A 20,896-nucleotide genomic window follows, 5' to 3' on the forward strand; every position below is an offset into this window, starting at 1 on the left:
ACATCTGCACCAAATTGCTTATTTTTGCTCAGTTTGGGCCTCTGAATAAAATTGAGGTGTTTTTTATTCCTCAACTATGAGCTCCATATTCTCACTATATCATACTAGATGAGCCATGTATCAAATAAGATACTAAACAAAACACATGCAAACTTTAGTTGTCTAAAGGTTCAATTAACTTCTATTAAAAAATTCTGATTATAATTTCATATTTCAGCTTTCCAGGGTTCAGTCATTTACATTCATGCATTTGGCAGATGCCTTTATCCAAAGCAGCTTACATTGCATTCAAGGTATCCATTCTATCAGTTAATGCAGCCCCTGGGAATTGCTAATGCCATGCCGGACTGTTTGAGCTACAGAAAGAACTGTCACACTTGCATTAGATGCACTAACATCCCTTTTCTTCATCAGTTTTGCTCAATGTCTTTCAATCAGCTGGTGTTTTGGTGATTTTAATGGAGATATTCAGATTCAGTGTGATTCATCACATTTACTATGAATATGTTCCACTCATGCTCCACAAACACACAATGCTTGCAATTTGATTGAAAAGCGTACGATTTTCCTTTAAAATAAATGCACTTGGTTTTCGTCTTATAATGCAATGACATTCAAACATTTTTAAGTGTCCCTTAAGTGTCTAAATACTTTCCACTCTTTGAAATGAAGACCTGTACGTCTTGATTTAGGAACATACTGCACACATCGTTCCCATTCCCTTTTTTTCCCAGCCTCCCCAGTGCAATCATTATTGTTTCAGCAGTGAGATCTGGCAAACCACATCACTCACGGTCTGAGTCAGCAAACACAATGCAGGGGTTTTTCCCCCCCAGCTCCAGAGTCACTCTTTTCAGGTTGCTCTTGGCCGCCTCCGCTTTGATCAGCTGGCCCACCTGAACACAAAGACAGCACATGACAATAAGGAGAGCGGGAAGTGCAGCCGGCGATTGCTAATGATGCTTCCATTAGCTCGTCTGTTGTATATAACTTATGAATATCATCTGGTTTGTCATGTAGATAATGACGGGAAACTACCAAAACAGCACAGCGCTTCGAAATACTACAGTTCATAGCACTGAGATTCAGCTCACATAGATCTCATCCTACAGAACTGAAAGTTTAACAAAATGGTTTATTGGTGCTTGAGGTGACACATCATTTTCCATAGGTGAAATAAATCATCTCAACTCATTCATACAGCAAACAATATATATTTTCATATATTTTTCGATATGTATTTCAAAATAACACTTCGGGTAACACTTTACAATATGGTTCCATTTGTCAACATTGGCTAACATTGAACAATACCCCTAGAGCATTTATTAATATTAATGTTAGTCTCAACAACATTTTTAAAATCAAAAGTTGTATCTGTTAACATTAGTTAATTCACTGTGAACTAACATGAACATTTTATTAACTAACATTAACAAAGGTTAATAAAACTGTAAAAATATGTTGCTCATAGTTAGTTCATGTTGGTTTATGCATTAACTAATGTTAACAAATGAGACATTGTAAAGTGTTGCCAAGATATATAGCTTACATAGAAATATATAGCATGTAAAGCACACTGCTTTATAAATATACACTTTATAAACATATTTGTAATAAGTTGTAGTAATTCATGTTTTCTCATACTTGTTGTCCATTTATATATTGCATGTTTTCAATCTAAATATTTTTAAAATACAGTTTGCCTTTACCTAAAATGTATTTTAAGATTGAAGAACATATTGGCATGTGAAGGTTTTGTTAAATATATTTGCCTAAGTTCACCACAAGTTATTTGCACCGCTCACCACATTTATTTAAAATATATTTTGGTCAAATAAACCAAGCTCTGAAAAAGCAACCTTTGAGCAATATCATTTAGCCTGAGCTTTTCCCCATTAGTTCCTCACCTCTGTAGAGCCTGTGAACGCCACTTTGTCAATGTTCATATGACTGGCGATTGTTGCTCCAGCCGTAGATCCAAACCCAGGTACGATATTCACGACTCCAGGTGGAAAGCCAGCCTGACATGATGAAAAGAAAGGGCTTTATTTTTTATTATGTACAAAAACATACAGGCTTAATACTGTGTGATATGGCTTAATACTTTCTACTAAAGAAGGATAACATTGTAAATGAATAGGTAAAAAAAAACTGCCCACGGGGACAGAGACTGCAAGACTGTTGATGTACACAAAGAGACGCTTTTCTTTTCAGGACTTTAAACCACACTGATCTCATTCATAATGATGAAGACATAAATCAGCTCTTTTTTAGATACAGAGGGCTTGAATAGAAAGCGAGGGGCGGTTGACAGAAGGCTTGCAGCTGCAGTTTTATTCCATGTCATTACAGCAATTCATGAGTCCTGCTCTCTTTGAAGAATTAAACATGATAATTTGAGCGTTTTGTATAAACAGAGCAAAAACTCATGAACCACAATGCAGCTGAGTCATTCTGTAATACAGCCAGGGGCTCCCAGCTGGCTTTATACCCCTGAGATTTCAAGTTCAAATCTTTCAATAAACATATATCATAAATTGAATTACTCATCTTTGTGTATAAGATAAAAATAAAGTGTAATACTTTCAATAAATAAAAAACACTTTTTTGTTCAAATGTACTCTACTGTAAATATTTTTTCATAACTAATTTTATTAAATTAAATGTATGATATCGGTAACACTTTACAATAAGTTCTCATTTGTTAACATTACTTAATGCATTAACTAACACGCACAAACACTGAACTATATGCACATTAACCAATGTTATCAGATTCAACATTTGATCTTAAAAAATGATAAGTAAATGTTGAGATTAACATGAACTAAGATTAATTAATGCTGTAGAAGTATTGTTCATAGTTAGTTCATGTTAACTACTTACTTTTTGTAAAGTGTTACCGAAATATCCAAAGTGACTTATGAGAATATCATAATCATAAGCAAATAATCCAAGAAAGAAATCAATAGTGTTATTCTTACGATCCCTGTGCTGTGTCTTGTGTTTTGTAAGGACTTTTATGTTGAAGTGTATTCTTTGTTCCCATTGTTTCTGTGTTCACTTCCTGTGTTTGGTTCCTGTTTTGCCCTATGGTTTTGCCTTGTACCTTGTTTGTCGCCATAGTTACCCTCCTTAGTCCCCATGACATCAAATCACCAACACCTGTCGGTGGTTGCTCCTGTATGTGTGTTGCTGTCGTTGCTCTCCTGCCTGCTCTCTGTGGATTACTCTTGTTCTTGGATTATCTGTGTTTATGTTTTTTGTTAATCAACTGTTGTGCTTGCATTTGGATTCTCTGCCTTGTCCCTGCTCACATGTTACAGTTATAGTATGATTTTTTATTTATTTAATAATTGTATTTGTTGCCATTTATTTTATTGCTTTTATTATCTTATTTTATATAAAGTACACCGTAAAAAGTGTTCAGTTCACTTACTTAAAAAAAAATGTAGTAAACTTGTTTCCTTAAAATTATTAAGTTAAACTTAATGCTTAATTGAATAAATTATGTGGACTTGACAGTTCCACATTACTTAACTTTTTCGATTAAGCATGACGTTTATTTACTTAATAATTTTAAGGCAACGGGTTTCCTAAATTTTTTTTAAGTTAAGTCAACTGATCACTTTTTACAGTGTAGCAAATTAGACAAAAAGATTTGCTCAATGCCGCAACCAATCAGAATCAAGTTTTCCAGAAAGTAATGTTATGTCATTATTAATGCTGTCAAATTGATTAGATGCGATTAATAGCATCTAACATAAGAGTTTGTATTTACATAATATACTGTATGTGTGTATATATTATTATGAATAAATGAATAAGGTATTTATATAGCGCTTTCAAATGTACTATTGTACACCCAAAGCGCCAGTATATGTATATATATGTCTGTGTGCGTTTACTATATTTATATAAACACATAAATATATACATTACACACACCTATGTAAACAAACCTTAATGTTAGATGCGATTAATCGCGATTAATCAATTTGACAGCACTAGTCATTATATATTGGGGTGTAAAAAAGCCTCTGGCAAACTTAAATTTGGCATTTCTATCATAATCTCACGATCCCCCAGCAGATCCATCATGAAGCCCTGGTTGGGAAACACTGACTTACAAAGTTTGTGCAACATGCACAGTCAAACCACAGAATCTGGGATGCAAGAAAGGCAACACTGATGCAATCAATCATCAGTGTCCATGTTAATAAAATCAACTCCAACAAACCAAACAAATCCCATGAGCCGCCGCTGCACCCTCACCTCCTTTATGAGAGCTCCAACATGAAGAGCCGTCAGCGGGGTCTGTTCAGCGGGTTTAATGACCACCGTGTTCCCGCAGGCCAAAGCCGGCGCGATCTTCCACGAAAACATCAGCAGAGGGAAGTTCCACTATAAATGCAGAAGAAGATTACAATTAAAAACACAAACACATGTACATCAGCACAGCTGCACTGGTTTGATTTCATCCGACTGCTATTGCACTGGGATTGCTTTTTGAAACAAGATTTGAACATGTCAGGTGGTTGCTAATGGGTTCTGAGTGGTTGCTAGAGTATTATGGGTTGTTACTACAAGCTATATAAATTTGGAGGCTAAAAGAAGAAGAAAAAGCAGAAGCAGAAAGCATCCCATGAACATTTTCTGCCAGAAGTGAAGGAGCCTCAGTTGTTTTTAAATATGAGAGCACACCAACAAGTCTAATTGCTGTTCTCTGTAAAATTAGTTACATAAATATGTACACAAATCACTTGTAGAAAAGAGTTGTTATTTTTTACATCTTCTTGGATGGCAATTAGACATGTTTCTGGATTGCATTTTCACTTTTCTTATTTTTCTTTCTGAGTGACTCACTGCTCTGAATGCCAGCTTTGCTTTCTCTAATTACCACCAAATCAATCCCAAATATGAATAATGACTTTATGATATAATCTCAAGTGTCTATCAACAGTTTGTGCTTTGTTTCCAAAGCAACATAAGACAATAAAAAGCCAGTCATTGATGGACTAAGATTCTTGGATGGCCTGATTTGATAAATGACATGTACGTTTTTGTAACTAATGGAAATTGAGACAATATGGTGTATCATCGATGACAATAACTTAATTTAGTCAAGAATTACCCACCCAGAAGAATCTTCAAACAAGCCTTTAAATTATGATAACTATAATATATAATTATTTTTAGAAAGAAAGATTTCACTTATTATTGTATGGTATTCATTAAACCATTAAATTTGCCTAAAAATTACTAAATTATCTGTCATGGTGCTAGGGTTTTTTATCTTGCTAGGGTGTGACCTCAAATAGGGTGACTGTATAAACAACATTGAATAAATTTGTCTACAATAGGTTGCTAGGTGGTTGCTAGGGTGCAACATGCATAACTTGCACCCACTCTAGCAACCATTCAGAACCCCACAGCAAGCACCTATAGCTACCACTCAGTAAATAAAAGTGTTTAACAGCAGAATTCCTGGTGAAAAACTATTACTCGTGATGCTGTACAATTACACCAATCAGAGAGTCGAAAAACCAACACGCTCCAAAATAGCTCCATTGCTCCGCCCACTACCACGAAGCACTGCGAATGGTATAATCGAGTCGATCTCGCTACACCCTCAAAATACTGAAATGTTTGCACACTGTAAAACCAACTATTGTTGGTTTAACTTATCTGAAAAACTTAACTAAAGTTAAGTTAACTAAAAAAGTTAGTTACCAGGTTGCCTTAAAATTTTGAGTTAATTGAAATATTTTTTTTAGTTAACTTAATACAATGAAGGAGATTGGTTTAATAAATAGAAACTCAAAATATTGTTATCTGAACCACATTAATTATTTGACAAAAGATAAAAAGTGATACATTATGAAAATAATGTTTACATTGCATATTGCAAAAAACTTAAAATATTGTTTTTTATACATATACAGTAATCAACATTTGTAAATACGTAAGTTTTATGTTTCTCCATCGTTTTTAATTCTATTATGCTGCTCACAATGCTTCATGGGATTGTAGTTCTTAAAGCCGTTAAGTACACAGTCTTGTACCTATTTCTGTACGATTTTCCTTTTCTTTCTTTTTTTACTTCAAATCAAAGTTTGTAGTGTTGTGATTCACCTCATAGCTGTTCATGGCTTATAACTCTTTAACAAAGACTATTTTAAAATGAATGAAAAAAATACTTCGGAACCAGAGCCGCTGAAAAAGGCGGACGGGCACTGTTGTACTCTCTATCCTCTATATGAGAGTCAAATCACACTTTCATCTCATACCTCACGTCCACCGTGCTTTTCTGTCATCGGAATTAGTGAGGATTTAGAGCTTCAAAAAAGATCCGGCAGAACTCTGATAGAGTTACGTCAAGAGAGAAAACAGGCTCTTTTACAGTAAGGAAACAAAACAAGGCCTCGTGGTTTCAGAGAGTTGATGCTCGTGCAAGCTTTCATAAACATTAATAAGCTTCAGTGGCACGTGAGATCATAATACGCTCGTCTCGTGTGATGTCTGTGAGAGGGAGTGGTGTTTTTGTGTTCGTCCATGTGTGAGAGTGTGTATCTGTATCCAAGGTGTTTGCTTACATGCATCTGAAAGACTCTAGACAGGCGTTGGCTACAGTATATAAACAATGCTGCGACAAAGCCATCATGTATGTGTGATTCAACACTTACAGGAGCTCACTGTGTTTATGTTCTTAACCATGTTCGAGTTGAATCGAGAATGTTTCTTTTTTATTTTATTTGTCTAAATGCCAGTCTTAATACTGTCAAATTAACACAAATTAAGTGCATTTTGCAAGCATTGAAGATACACAGTTTCCCGTCCCAGGGAAACTATGAAAATTTAACTTGCCATACTACAAGCTAATCATAATTTTGTCTCGCGTAACCAGACCTTCAGAGTGACGGCAGAAGGTCTGGACTTCATCGTAGCTTTCATTGGCCAAGGACCGCCCAGCCCCTACGTTTGACTGACATGTAACGCAACCAATCACAGTTTGTTTTGTTCCAAGTCATGTTTAGGGGCGTGAAAATGTAAAGTTGATCTCCCAACGATAACAGACTGGCGTGCATCTAATAAATGATTCATTCAAGAACGTTGTGCAAGTTTACTGCAACAATGGAGCCACGAACTTCACATACTTTTGAAAATCCAGCAATTAGTTGATCCTGGTAAGCGCTCATTGTCACAGCTGTAAACACAACGGCTTTTCTTTCTTTTTCCACAAGGGGGTTTGGCATCATGACGGCTTTGTTTCCAGGTGGACCGTTAAAAAACGCGAAACACGCGTCTCCCTGACATCCTGTAGAATTCAACCAATCAGATCGCGACTTCGAAAATCCTGAAGTGTTTCCAGTTAAGTCTGCCATATGCATCATACGTTCAGCCAACGCTCCGTGGGCTTGACGTCTGAGGCTGAGACTACATAATCTGACATGGAACTTACACTACAAGCTATACAAAATGTACAGACATGTTTATTTACTTGCAGTTGGAGCAGTATTAATCTGGCATAAAAGCAATGAGCTAGGGTGACGGCATTAAACAACCTTTGAACAGATTATGGGTAAGTTTACACGACAGCGATTTACTAAAAACGGAATTTTTTTTCCGTTTTTTGTGTTTACAGACGACAATGTTGTCAAAACAATCCACGTTCACACGGATCCGCAAAAACGACAAGAAATGCTGTATTATGCTGTCAGGCCAGTAGTTGGCGATGTCACTTTGTAAAGAAAAATAACACGCCTATAGACTGAACACGTAATACACATGAACATGACGTCACTGTTTTGACAAATTCTTAATCTTATAAATGTTACAAAAGCTTGCGAGCTCCACAGCAGACTTCTACCCGACAGTGAAAGGCCCTGTCACAAATGGAACCCTAAGCCCAAAGTCTGCACTTTCGTGACGTAATGCCACTTTGGCCCTGTCCCAAATGGCACACTTCATGTGCACTTGTGGCCTGGCTTGTGGACTTACAATGGCCGCTGTGTGTGTGTGTCTGTTAAGTCCACAAGACAGTTAGGGTGTCCCATTTGTCATTTAAGGTTTCAGAAGGGTGCTCGCGAGCTCAACAGCAGACTTCTACCCGACAGTCAAAGTGGCATTACGCCACTAAAGTGCGAACTCGGAGGAAGATCGCGAGGGCTTAGGGTTCCATTTGGGACAGGGCTTTTGACTGTCGGGTAGTCTGCCGTGGAGCTCGCGAGCTTTTGTAACATTTATAAGATTCTAGAAGATGTTTTTAAGACTTCTATTGCATTAAATAATCCTTAAAAATATATCATAGTTTCCAAAACACTATTAAGCAACACAACTGTTTTCAACATTGATTATAATAAGAAATGTTTCTTGAGCACCAAATCAGCATATTAGAATGGTTTCTGGGAAGAAAAAAAAAAAAAACACAGACCCCAAACTTTTAAATAGTTATAATTATAGAAATATAATTAAATATAATAATTAAAATAAATAATAAATATAAATACATAAATAAATATATAAATAATAATTAAAAATAAAATAAAATAAAAATACTATGAAAATGCTAATTACATCTAAAAATACCAATTAAAAAGCAGGCTGTACCACAACCACCCGATTTGATCCACACGCGCAAAAAAAAAAAAAAACCATAATGGAAAATAGCCACAAACTCACCGGAATAATTGCTCCGCACACACCGACGGGCTCATGTTTGGTAAAACACACAAAGTTTTCATCTGTTGGGAAGAAAAGAAATAAGGTAGTCAAGGGGTACTAAACACTATAACACACTAAGCTCCCCTTTGATATACAATCATTGTTTCCTTGGGAAGCTCTTGGATGTGACCACCGAAAACCAAACATGAAAGACAAAGGATTGGGAAAAACACACAGCGACGGTTTCAATGGCCCACACAAAGCTCTGGTCAGGAAGAGTGTATATGTTCTGCTGCTTTTTTTTTCTTCTGCTTTCACCGGAGACACATTGAAACGAGAGAGGCCTGAGGTGTGTGAGAAGTCTGGGCAGCAGTTCAAACCCGCTGCAGATCTGCTCTTGGCTTGGATGCACACCTTTGTTCACCCTCACTGGTCTCCTTCTCCCTTTGCTCTCTCTCCCAGGAGTCAGATAACCAGTCAGGGGTAATGTAAGGTAGCAATGCTGTTTTATCACATCTCTTCGCACTTGAACCTTTCCGTTGGAAAATGCCATAAGATTGGCCAATTTACCACTTCCTTGTTCCAACGTGTATCCAGTTAAAGATTCGAGTGGTCTCGCTAAGTATTGCACAACGACTGATTATTAACCCTTAGTTCTCCCAAAAATGAAAATTCTGTCATTATTTACTCACCATCATGTCTTTCCAAACCTGTACGCTGCTATTTTCTATGTGAACAGAAGTGCAGGGGAAGATTTTCAGTGAAATCATATCAAAATAAAGGTTTGGAACAACATGAGGGTGCTAATGAGTCCTGCTAATGACAGCTTTAAGGAACCGTAAGTTCGAAAATAAAAGCATTTTATTAAAACCCTGTTAAAACACTCACAATGATTCATTCTCTCTGATCCAAAACCTAGGATGCTGCCTATTTAGACAGTATTTTAAGGCATCATCAGTGGGAGGCAGCATTATCCTCACGATACTGTACCATCTTTTGAACAAATTCACATCACAAGTACACAACTTTTCAAAAGTTTAGGGTCAGTTAGATATTTTAATGTTTATTAAAGAAGTCTCTTATGATCACCAAAGCTGCATTTATTTATTTATAAAATACAGTAGAAAGAAACAGTAATATTGTGACATATTATTACAATTTCAAACTGTTTTCTATTTGAATATTTACAATAAGGTTCATTAGTTAACATTAGTTAATGTATTAACTAACATGACCTAACCATGAGCAATCCATTTGTTACTGTATTTGTTAATCTTTGTTAACGTTAGTTCATAAAAATACAGCTGTTCATTGTTAGATCACAGTGGATTAACTAATGTTAACAAGATGTTAATAAAGTATTAGTAAATGTTGAAATTTATTTTAAAGTGTAATTTATTCCTGTGATGCAAAGCTGAATTGTTAGCATCAAGACTCAGGTCTTCAGTGTCACACGATCCTTCCGAAATCATTCTAATATTTGCTGCTCAAGAAAAATGTATTATTCTTATCAATTTTGAAAACAGTTGTGCTGCTTCAAATGTTTATGGAAACCTTGATACATTTTTCCAAGATTCTTTGATGAATGGAAAGTTCAAAAGAACAGCACCGATTTGAAATAGAAATCTTTTAGTAAGTCTTTACTGTCACCTTTTGTCAATTTAAAGCATCCTTGCTGAATAAACGGATGCAAAGTTTGTTGGTTACTAATTTTTTATTTCTTAATATATATATATTAAGCTTACTAGATTTTGGAACAGAGTGTGAGCTTCATAAGACACATTGAAAGCCTTCCAATTAAAACTACAGCCCAACAACAAACTCAGACATTCTGCTGACACCAGGATACGAAACTCCCAGGAACATATATGACATTTCATATATCTGTGCATGGTTACGTGGGAGCCACGCCTGTTAATCTACCACAGCCGGCCTCTCCGAGACCTGACCTTCTCGTGTTTCCCCACGCTGCAATGTGTCGGGGTGATTACAGACTTGACGACTCCCTCACACAATGCTCATCTCTGGCTGGGATCAGCCAACGGCCCTTTCTAACTGATCCGACAGTGCTGCTTATCAAAGGTTAAATTTACATGGCATCTAGAAGGGGTTTATTTCAGCAAACTGTACGTTTCCAAAGCCTCGCCCACAGATTTCCAGCAGCAACTAATTCATTTGTATGGACTGAAAATATTAATAATACTGTAATCTGACATATTAACAATCAATCAAAACATGATGTTTGATAAGCATTTATGCGGAGCAGGACTGAATTGCCACACAACCATTATGAAATAGAAAAAATCATGTTGCTCATTGCTTAACCCTAAAGTCTACCATATCATATTTGATAAGCAAAATTCTAAGGCCTCTAAATTATCAACATGATCCAAAATTTGCTGAAAAAACTTGTACACAATCTACTGCAAGCCTTCTGTCAGCTGATTCATAGTAGTATAATTTAGTATAAATTGTAGTATAATATCTCCCTTAAAGGGACATTGTGTAGGAATTACTCCCATCTAGCGGTGAAATTGTATTTTGCATTCAAACGAATTGTGCTCTCCAGCGCCTCGCTTTTTCAAATGTGTATTGCATCTACGGTAGCCGTTATGTACCAAAAAGCTATTGACAGGACGTCTTCTAATAGCACTTCGTCGAGTTTTCCTTTGGGTGAACAGGTTTGTTATTTCAAACAAACTGCAACTTTACAGTATGAATTACTGACTGTGAAAAACATGAACCATTGTAATTAGTATTTATGCTTATTTATTCGTTATATTTTCTTAAGTACGTGCATTGTTAGATTAGATATCATCATCATCATCATCATCATCATCAGATGATTCAACAGTAGAGGGAGAGGACAGAGAGGCAGTGGATCAGAAGAACGTTTCCACTGTCAGGCCAGAAGCTCCGCGGTGCTTCAATAAAACACGCCCGTGTTATCAGAAAACTAATCAGAAAGAAATGGAAACAGCATTGCAAAACAAATATGATAAAAGCGACCGTTTGCTGGCATTTTTGTTGTTTACTTGACTATTTAAAACCCAAGCATCGATGTTTTACCAGGTCTACAATAAAAGGCGATACATTGATCATGAATTAATGTATGTCAAAATTGCACATTAGTCACACAGAAATAAATTACCGTTAGGTTTCACAAAAGAAATAGGACACACTTACTTCAATCGCGTCTGTTTCTGTTTATTTGGTAGTAACAGGACATATATCACATTTAAAAAGAATGATAATTTCTACAAATATATGCCACCAATAATACGACCTGAGGAGCTTTAGCACTCTCTCGACTCCCAGTAGGCTAACGTTACAGATATTTTCAGTCAGAGAAACAGAGGAAGCTCCCGGGAAAAAAAATGTGCTTTATTTTATGATAGTCCGGTATAAAGAGACGAGACGTAGGCTATCTGACAGATAAAATAAAAACATTATTGTGATAACCTTTATGATTGGTCTGATTTCTTCAAACGTTCACTATGTTTTTTTTACTATGCGTATCTTCAAGCGTTTATTTTGTTTACTATGGTAACGTTAATGGTTAGCGTGCAATATAGTCTTTTACTCGCGTATAAATATTTCTACCTTATATGGTGATCAGAATCCACATCGGATCACAAACAAAAGGCATTCAAACGTGAGTTACATTATTTTAAAAGTAGCCTATTTACTGCTGACAGAATCACCCGGCGCTGTCGTCTAGTAGAGGTGGACGACGAGGAAGAGGAGGAGAGCGAGAGTCAATACCACGACGACAAAGATGCCCGCGGCAGCTACAAAAGACGATCTTGATAGAATTGAAAGTTTCCAAGGCAGAGAAGAGAAGCAATGCAGCCTTTTAAACTTGCCGGGGCAGTGACCAGCGCCTCTCAGCTCTGCTCCTCCGGTTCTGCTGCTTTCAGTTACATGACGCTGGCTCTGAACGAAAACGCGTTGTGGAAACGCGTTTGGTTGGTACTTTTTGACCCTCTCTGCTATTATAGTTTTTCAAGATGGCGGAACGACATGGAAGCCTCCGTGAACCTACCCGTCCCATGTACATAAAGATAATAAATTCTTAATTTACGAGGATAAGTCAGATAATTTGCAGAGGTATTTGTACACCATTGAGGACATATTTAAGAATAAAAATATTGATTTCAGATAATAAAATACCTAAAAACCTACACAGTGTCCCTTTAAAGGATTAGTTTCCTCAAAATGAAAAATTTCCTGATAATTTACTCACTCCAATGCCTTCCAAGATGTTCATGTCTTTCTTTCTTCAGTGGAAAATAAATTAAGTTTTTTGAGGAAAACATTTCAGGATTTTTCTCCACACAATGGACTTCAAGGGCGACCAACGTTATGAAGTCCAAATCAATGCAGTTTCAAAGGGCTAGGAAGTGCTTCAAACGGCTCTGCACGATCCCAGCTGAGGAATAGGGTCTTATCTAGAGAAACGATCGGCCATTTTCTAAAAAAAAAAAACATTTATATACTTTTTAACCCTAATCGTTCGTCTTGTGCTGGCCTGCGACGCGCCAGGGATTACGTCATCAAGTTGGAAACGTCACGCGTCACGTCATCTATCTAAGTTATTTGTGTGTGTAACGCGTAACGTTACTCCGGTTAAAAAAGGCAGGGAAGGGCGAAAACTTCCATCTCATTTTCTGCCGTTTTCTCCTCCAACTTCAAAATCGTCTGACATCTTTGTTTTAATTTATTATTATTATTAATAAAAAAATAATAATTCGTGACGTTTACAACGTGATGACGTAATCCCTGGCGCGTCGCAGACCAGCACAAGACGAACGATTGTGGTTAAAAAGTATATAAATGTTTGTTTATTTTTTAGAAAATGGCCGATCGTTTCGCTAGATAAGACCCTATTCCTCAGCTGGGATCGTGCAGAGCCGTTTGAAGCACTACATAGCCCTTTGAAACTGCATTGATTTGGACTTCAAAACGTTGGTTGCAATTCAAGTCCATTGTGTGGAGAAAAATCCTGAAATGTTTTCCTCAAAAAACTTAATTTATTTTCCACTGAAGAAAGAAAGACATGAACATCTTGGAAGGCATTGGGGTGAGTAAATTATCAGGAAATTTTCATTTTGAGGTGAACTAATCCTTTAAGCTCGTGGTCTTTTTCCAATGAATTCTTTAATGATTTGTATAAAGTTAATAAAGAATAACTTTTAGATTGCTTGTAATATTTCAAGATGAACATAATGGACTGAAGTAAATTAGGTATACTTGATTATTCATACATGATTGTTTTATTATAAAAATCATGTTAAAATGTGAGTATCAAATATGATACATCAGGCTTTTGAGGAATGTTTATTTGTTCATCTCTCAATCATCATTGTATTGCATTGCACTATATGTTTAGCTCCCTAGTGAGTTTTGATCATAAGACTAAGCATTTAAATACCAGGTTATTTGGAGATAGAGTGACAACTGATATGTATATGTATTATGCAAGTATTTTGCTATACAGTTATAAAACGCTTATTGATGACAAGGTGTAAGAATTTCATTTTTCTTTTTGGTCATGTAAATATCAGCAACTGCACCAAATGGAATATTTTTTACTTAGTTTGGGCCTCTGAATAATAGGTGTTTTTTTCCTCCTCAAGTATGATTTCCATATTTTCCTATAGCATATACTATATGCGCCATAAAAGCTATCTAATATGATTCTAAACAAAAAACATATGCATTATTTTTTTTATTGAGTTTTTCTCATATGTCAGGCTTTAAAGAGTTAACCCGTCCAAATATCATATATGCATGAAAAAGCTTATTTTGTGTGCATCTTTATCTAGTTGGGACCCAATGCAACATGCCTGGAGTGATAGCCACCTCTGTCTGCGGGTGGAAATGTCAAATTGGCCAGACTGGTCTTCTAATTGGCGCGTCGACAAACCAACTTAATCCGGCTAAAGCAATGAACCCTAAACAACACATTTTTCCAAATAAACACTTGAGTTGGGCAGTAGGCGGTTGACGTATGCTAATTGGCAGCTGTTATCAATGGGGAAATTCAAAGCGGCTTCAGTCACGCACCGTGTTCCAGCCCTCAAAAGAGCGAGATATTCTATCTGGCCGCTGATTCCCTGAACTCCAGCTCATCTGCGGCACTAGCGGCCGTACCTCAGCGATTAGGATCAGAGCCTCTTCCTTTTCCTTTGTGTGCCAGGGCTTTCGTCTTTTAACGCTTTATTTGAATCTAATCAGGGGGAAAGGAGGGAAGCATGTTTTGTCTATTGAGTATCCTGGAGTGGCAGGAATGCTGGGGGAAAGGGAAGAATTAGAGAGGGGGATGACATACCACCCAGGGCTGAAGGAAACCCATCAACCCTTTCATGCTCATTAACTCATCACTGGTATAAAGAGGAAGAGGACATTAGGAAACACTGGCTGACTTGGATGTGTTTATCATATCCACACCAGTTGAATTGAAAATACCTTTTAAATTGAAATTCAATATCTCGATTTGAATCAAATTTGAATTCGGTAGCATACAGGAAGCAGAATTCAAATTTAAAATTGCAGTGTGTAATTTAATAGTAAATAATGACTCTCCCTCTGTCTGCCATTAGTCTGCAAAACCTACAAATTTCTTATTTACAGTTGTCCATCCATGTTAAACTTGCATGTGAAATAGTATTTACCAATAAAAATAAACTAATACATTTTTAAAAAATTAAACACTTCACAAAATTTGGGGTCAGCAAGACATTTACCGTGTTACAAAATATTTCTATTTCAAATAAATGTTGTTCTTTTGAACTTTTTATTCATCAAAGAATCCTGGAAAAAAGTATAAGTTTCCACAAAAATATGAAGCAGCACCACTATTTTCAACATCGATAATAATAAGAAATGTTTCTTGAGCAGCAAATCATCATATTATAATGATTTCTGAAGGATCATGTGACACTGAAGACTGAAGTAATGATCCTGAAAATTCAGCTTTATCATCACAGGAATAAATTATATTTTACAATATATTTGAATTGAAAACAGTTATTCGAAATTGTAATTGAAATTTTGCTCAACCCTGGCCCACATGACAGACAATCATTCATGGTGCTAAATAAATCAGCTGACTGAAAACATAAGTAACAACTGACATAATCAACACTCACCGACTGGCATGGTTTTCCCATGAATCTTGTCTGTCCAGCCGGCGTAATACCTCAGGGTTTTAATGCTGCCGTCCAGATCGACAAAGAACGCATGCAGGAAGGGTTTGCCAGTGTCCATTGACTCTAGAGTCTAGAAACAAAAAAAGTATTTGGTTCAACTACTGCAAACCAATTCTGAGAACATAAAAGCATAAAGTTATCATTTTTATTAGCAATCTGTTTCAAATAGGCATTTTTATTGGCAATTTTCGAAAAGCAGGCTCATTTCGAGAGCTACAAATTTGATACAAAACAACTTTTTAATGTGAGTCAGAGGATGCCAAGATTTTAATGCGCATGGAGAGTTTTGTAGGTCCAGAAATTAAACAATAACACAAATAATAAATTCTGCTGCCCTCTAACAATATAAACAATGTCATCATGAGGAAAAAAAGGAGGTGGGTAAGTTTCCGGCTGAAGTCATTGGCAGATTTCTTGCTCATGAGAGTTGTAATATGGGAACCATCAGTGCTGGAATGGATCGATTACCGACCACGCTTCTAAAAAAACTTATTATGTTCAAGATTAAAATACCATTACAGTTATAAAGCATGATCAATCTGACATCTCAAGCTACTAACAGCCTCACAAAATTATCCTTTCCTGGGTGTGTTTTGAATTTCTATACTCAAGAAAAATAAAGATTTCAGAATCTGTTTGCGTGGGAAACATACAAAACTTTATGCATGAGTACAATTGTGAAATACGTATTAAATTTGATCCATCCCATTCGCTCAATGTACAACCGCAAAAAGCACTGTAAATGGCTTAATATAGACATGGGAGCGCAGTATAAGAAAGTGATAATTTTAACCTCTCTATCTCTAAATCTGTTCTATATTTCCCTATGCAGAGCTCTGAGTTATTGAAATGAGCTATATCCCAGAATCACAGGACATGTTTGCAATTATCAATCACGTGCAGTCTAAAAACATTACTTCACACACATCTGTAAAATTTCATTCACAAATGCGGTAACTAATATGATCTGGCAAGAGAACAGGGTGAAAACCAACTCAAGCAAGGCTTTATGTAAAACCCAAGCATTGTGATACTGTATAGAAACAAGCAACAATGCGCCCAAAGATGAAGAAGGCAGTTTTTGATAGAACAAACACGTTGTTTACTCAAAGGCATCTAAATCCTAAACTTTTTGATGTTTTAATAGACCAGACTTGAAAATCAGAGCACAGTGTCAATGCTCACACCTGCAGCAGTGTTTGATGAATGCATTCAGACAGGCGTGACAGCCTATCGACACAAAACAAACACAACACAGCCATTATCATCAATGAAGCAGCAAGTGTGCAGTTTCATAAGCTCGGCTGTTTATGAGATGTGCTCATTCTACGATCTGCAACAATTCTTTCAAATGGGCAGAAATTTAATTCTGCTCAATTAGCTCATCTGTTTCATATATTCTGACTGATGTAGCCTATTTTCATGAAGCCTCTTCATTCTGACAAAGATTTGCTGTGATAGTGATCTGAGGCCATTTTTAATAAGAGTTGACATGAGCGAATTTAGGACTGATCGATGAAATAAAGAGACTTGTAATGTTATTTTGTTTGTGTGTATATTGTAGGCTATCTTAATTTAATGTTTTTTTTTAAGTAGGCCTAGTTGTTGTTTGTGTAGGCCTGTTAAATTAGCTCATTTCTGCACTGTTGACACAATGCTATAGCCTAGTAACAGTGCACAATATCGCTATCGGCAAATTTGGCCTTGAAAGTAATTATTTTGGCATTGAAAATACAGTTAAAGTTTTGCAGAGTCCCACTTTATGTTAAAAAAAAATTAGAGTAGAACATCGAAATCCCAGCCGCTGTCTACATCGCATGCGCGCGAGCATATTTACTGTAATCGCGTGAAGAAAACAGAACTCACCGCGAGCACCGCGCGCTCTCGCTCCAGCAGGTCCGCGAGTCTGTGCAATAACCTCCCGCGGCTCGAGGTGTCCATCCGCCGCCACTCTGAGCCTCTCTCTCCGGCCGCTCTGGCAGCTTTAACCGCCTCATCCACATCAGCCTGAACAATTATCACCACGTTAGAATACACCAGAACTACACAACAGATTAAAGGTAAATCGTTCATTATTATTTATTATGTCTATTAAATTGAAATTGCAGATGACTTAATCATTTTAAAGTAACCCGATCAATGCATTTAATCAGCCAATGTTGCCAAATTATTATAGGCTAGCCGGTACCGTTAAAGAATCATATTCATAATTCTTAAACCAGACTTATTTGCATAATAGTCTAGTGACTTCTTAAAAATGCAACATCGTGTATCAGCTGACAAAATCATAGTTATAAAAAATAACTGCAATTACAAAATAAATACAAACTCTCAAATCAGTCTCATATGCATATTCATAGTTTAACTGATAATAGTAGTCTAATTAAACTAACATAATTGAATCTTATATTAGCTGCCAAATCATAGCCTAAATATAAATAAAATAATTGTAACTGCGTAAATAAATAATAAACATATCTGACAAACCCTGAAAACAATATAAGCATATGAATTCCTTGCTTAATAATGGAATTTAATAAATTGAGTGAATCTTATTTCTTTTTAAATCAAGTCATATTTACATGAATGATTGCAATTAATAAATACATGACAGATATACATGACTCCCCATTCACTGTACATGCATATTCATTTTTTAATTATACATCTAATGAGTCAAATACGTCTTACTTTATCCGCCTCCTCGACGTCGCAGATTTTGACACCTGTTGCAGGATTGATTGTAGGAAACTTCTTTCCTTTGATTGACGTGTGCCATTCATTATTGATAAAAATCTACAACAAAAACAGTGGTTCTAATTACAGTTAAGACTTATTTTAGAATTAGGACTTGCATGGTTAAAGACAAAACATGACCATGGGATGTGTACTGTATTCCTCATGAAAAATAATTGTCTCTGTATAGGGTAGTTGCTATGAGGTTCTTTGAAGATAATATAAAGTTTTTAGGCTCTTTAACTCACCAGTACAGTTTTTTTAAAAACTATACAAAGTTCTTTGTAAAACTTCAATGACATCAGGCTCTAAAATCCTTCATTTTTAATAGGGAAGGCCTAATGTTTCTCACAAATGTCCTTGAAAAGGCACTACACAAATCAGACTAAAATTCCACTTGCTATTTATTTTTACAATGAAAAACTCTTACCTTCGTGTGTTTAATCTCAGGGATTTTCACAGGTTGAGGCAGAGGCGGAGGGGACGTGTTTCGAGTCACCCCGTTTTCTATAGTCCCATTCTGTGCCATTGCAGTGCGGTCGCAGCGAAGTGCTATAGGGATGAAGATTACAGATCACTGTTGAGTGAACATGATTCTACATCCAGCACACTTTATAAGACCTTTTAAAGGTCCTCCCCCTTTTGGGCAAGTGTGCTCTCCGCCTACCATGACAAACAGAGTTTCTCGTCCCACCTGCCAGTGAATCAGTCTTTCAAACAGAAAACATGCTGTTTTCCAGATATGCGTTTACATGACAAATCAGGAATTGAGGAGATCAAACATTGGAAATAGCTGCGGTTAGGAAGTTTGGGAATGTTTTAGACTCTTCAAAAGCCTTACACAGTTCTGAAAAGAATGATTGGCTGTGTCTTTATGTCAGGCATTGGAGGTAATGAGTGTGAATTAATTGTCCAGCAATATTTACATTGTAACAAAGTGGCTTTGATCTGCTTGCGGAGGGATGGATTTGAAGCGACGGCGGGCTGGGCATCAGATGGGCCAAGGTGTGATGCATTCTGATGTTCATCATGAAGTTGGTTTTTGCACCTGGGCCTGGTGAAGTTGAGTGGAGTTGAATACGTGCAAACAAATGCTTTTGTTCGGCGGGACAAAGACTTTCCCAGCTTTGGGCTCATACTCGGACACTGTTGCCATTGTTTCCCCTCCATTGCTTCTTGTCACTCTTCTTGTCAAAGTTTAATTAGGACAACGAGCTCTCGCGGGCCCATTTCTCACTTCAGCAGCTTTCTAAACACTTCCTAATGAGGGCAAGGCTCAGAGAGATCGAGCGAGAGAGGGCGTACGGGAAGGGAAGGCAGGAAAAGCAGGAAAATCGTATTTTGCTCACTAAAACCTGAAACGCATACAAATATATCTGCACTTAGTGTATTGCTATAATCATTTGTAGGTTGCTAATCACAATGACAGAAAATCAAGCAAACTTTTTTTACATGCAAATTATCAATCAACCAATCAAATAATCTTGTCAGATTTTTAAAAAACGGCTGAAAATGTGATCCGGGGGAAAATCGTGGGAAAGTGGAGGCAAGTGCCCTCATCCTCCAAGCTTGGGTGCTCCGGTTAATTGGCGTTCCACACCTTTTAAATGAAGGTCAAGTCTCTTCCCCTCTCCAGGCTTCAATGCCGTTTAGCAGCATTACCCGGCTAATTGTAATGACTGCATCCTCAAAGAAATCACATGACTCTGCAGACTCTTCCCAAAACAGATCTCAATAGAAACGCTTCAGAAAATCGTCAGCATTGTTCAATCGAAGTGACACAAGAATATAGAGATTTAGCTACAGAGAACAGGTGCTCTAACTAAAGAAAACCGTCACAGTTTATATTGTTTAATACACAGTAAGATACAAGATGTTTTCAAACAATTATTTAAATAATGAAACAATATAAATAACAATCACAATTTTTTTTTTTCTAAACCATTATTTACTACTGCTCTTGCATGTTACTGATTTAAACAAACCTCTGACCCCGAGTAGTAAGTCCGGTCCTCATTCCATCCCATTTGTGCCATGGACATGAATGATATCTAAAACTGTGAGGCTTGTGAAATGTTTGCAATATGATTGTTTTTTAGGCTATTGGATTTACATAAGCAAATGGTTTTATTATCTACTTGTCTGGAAAGACCAGAAAATATAGAGAGTTGGGGATAGGCGCTGCATCCGAAACCGAATACTTCCCTATAGTTTGCGAAAAACAGTACGCCAACAGAGTAGTATGTCAGAATACATAGTTTTCGAAAAACAGTATGAGA

The 20,896-nt window shown here is 36.6% G+C and overlaps 1 protein-coding gene across 1 annotated transcript in view; it reads right to left on the reverse strand.

The window, feature by feature from the left end:
* Positions 1–19,960, reverse strand: part of aldh1a3 (aldehyde dehydrogenase 1 family, member A3) — a 35,918-nt gene extending 15,958 nt beyond the window's left edge. Inside the window, exons 1-8 of the mRNA XM_056239569.1 lie at positions 19,048–19,960; positions 18,573–18,677; positions 17,748–17,888; positions 15,822–15,951; positions 8,686–8,747; positions 4,279–4,407; positions 1,911–2,024; positions 794–896 (exon numbers count right to left, since the gene is read on the reverse strand). Coding sequence (XP_056095544.1) covers positions 794–896; positions 1,911–2,024; positions 4,279–4,407; positions 8,686–8,747; positions 15,822–15,951; positions 17,748–17,888; positions 18,573–18,677; positions 19,048–19,146 — 883 coding nt within the window. The 5' untranslated portion in view covers positions 19,147–19,960. The remainder of the gene's footprint in view (positions 1–793; positions 897–1,910; positions 2,025–4,278; positions 4,408–8,685; positions 8,748–15,821; positions 15,952–17,747; positions 17,889–18,572; positions 18,678–19,047) is intronic.
* Between the last annotated feature and the right edge of the window lie 936 nt (positions 19,961–20,896).

Source organism: Rhinichthys klamathensis, unplaced genomic scaffold (assembly GCF_029890125.1).
Source record: "Rhinichthys klamathensis goyatoka isolate OS25496 unplaced genomic scaffold, OSU_Roscu_1.1 h1tg000567l_1, whole genome shotgun sequence".
Lineage (NCBI taxonomy): Eukaryota > Metazoa > Chordata > Actinopteri > Cypriniformes > Leuciscidae > Rhinichthys > Rhinichthys klamathensis.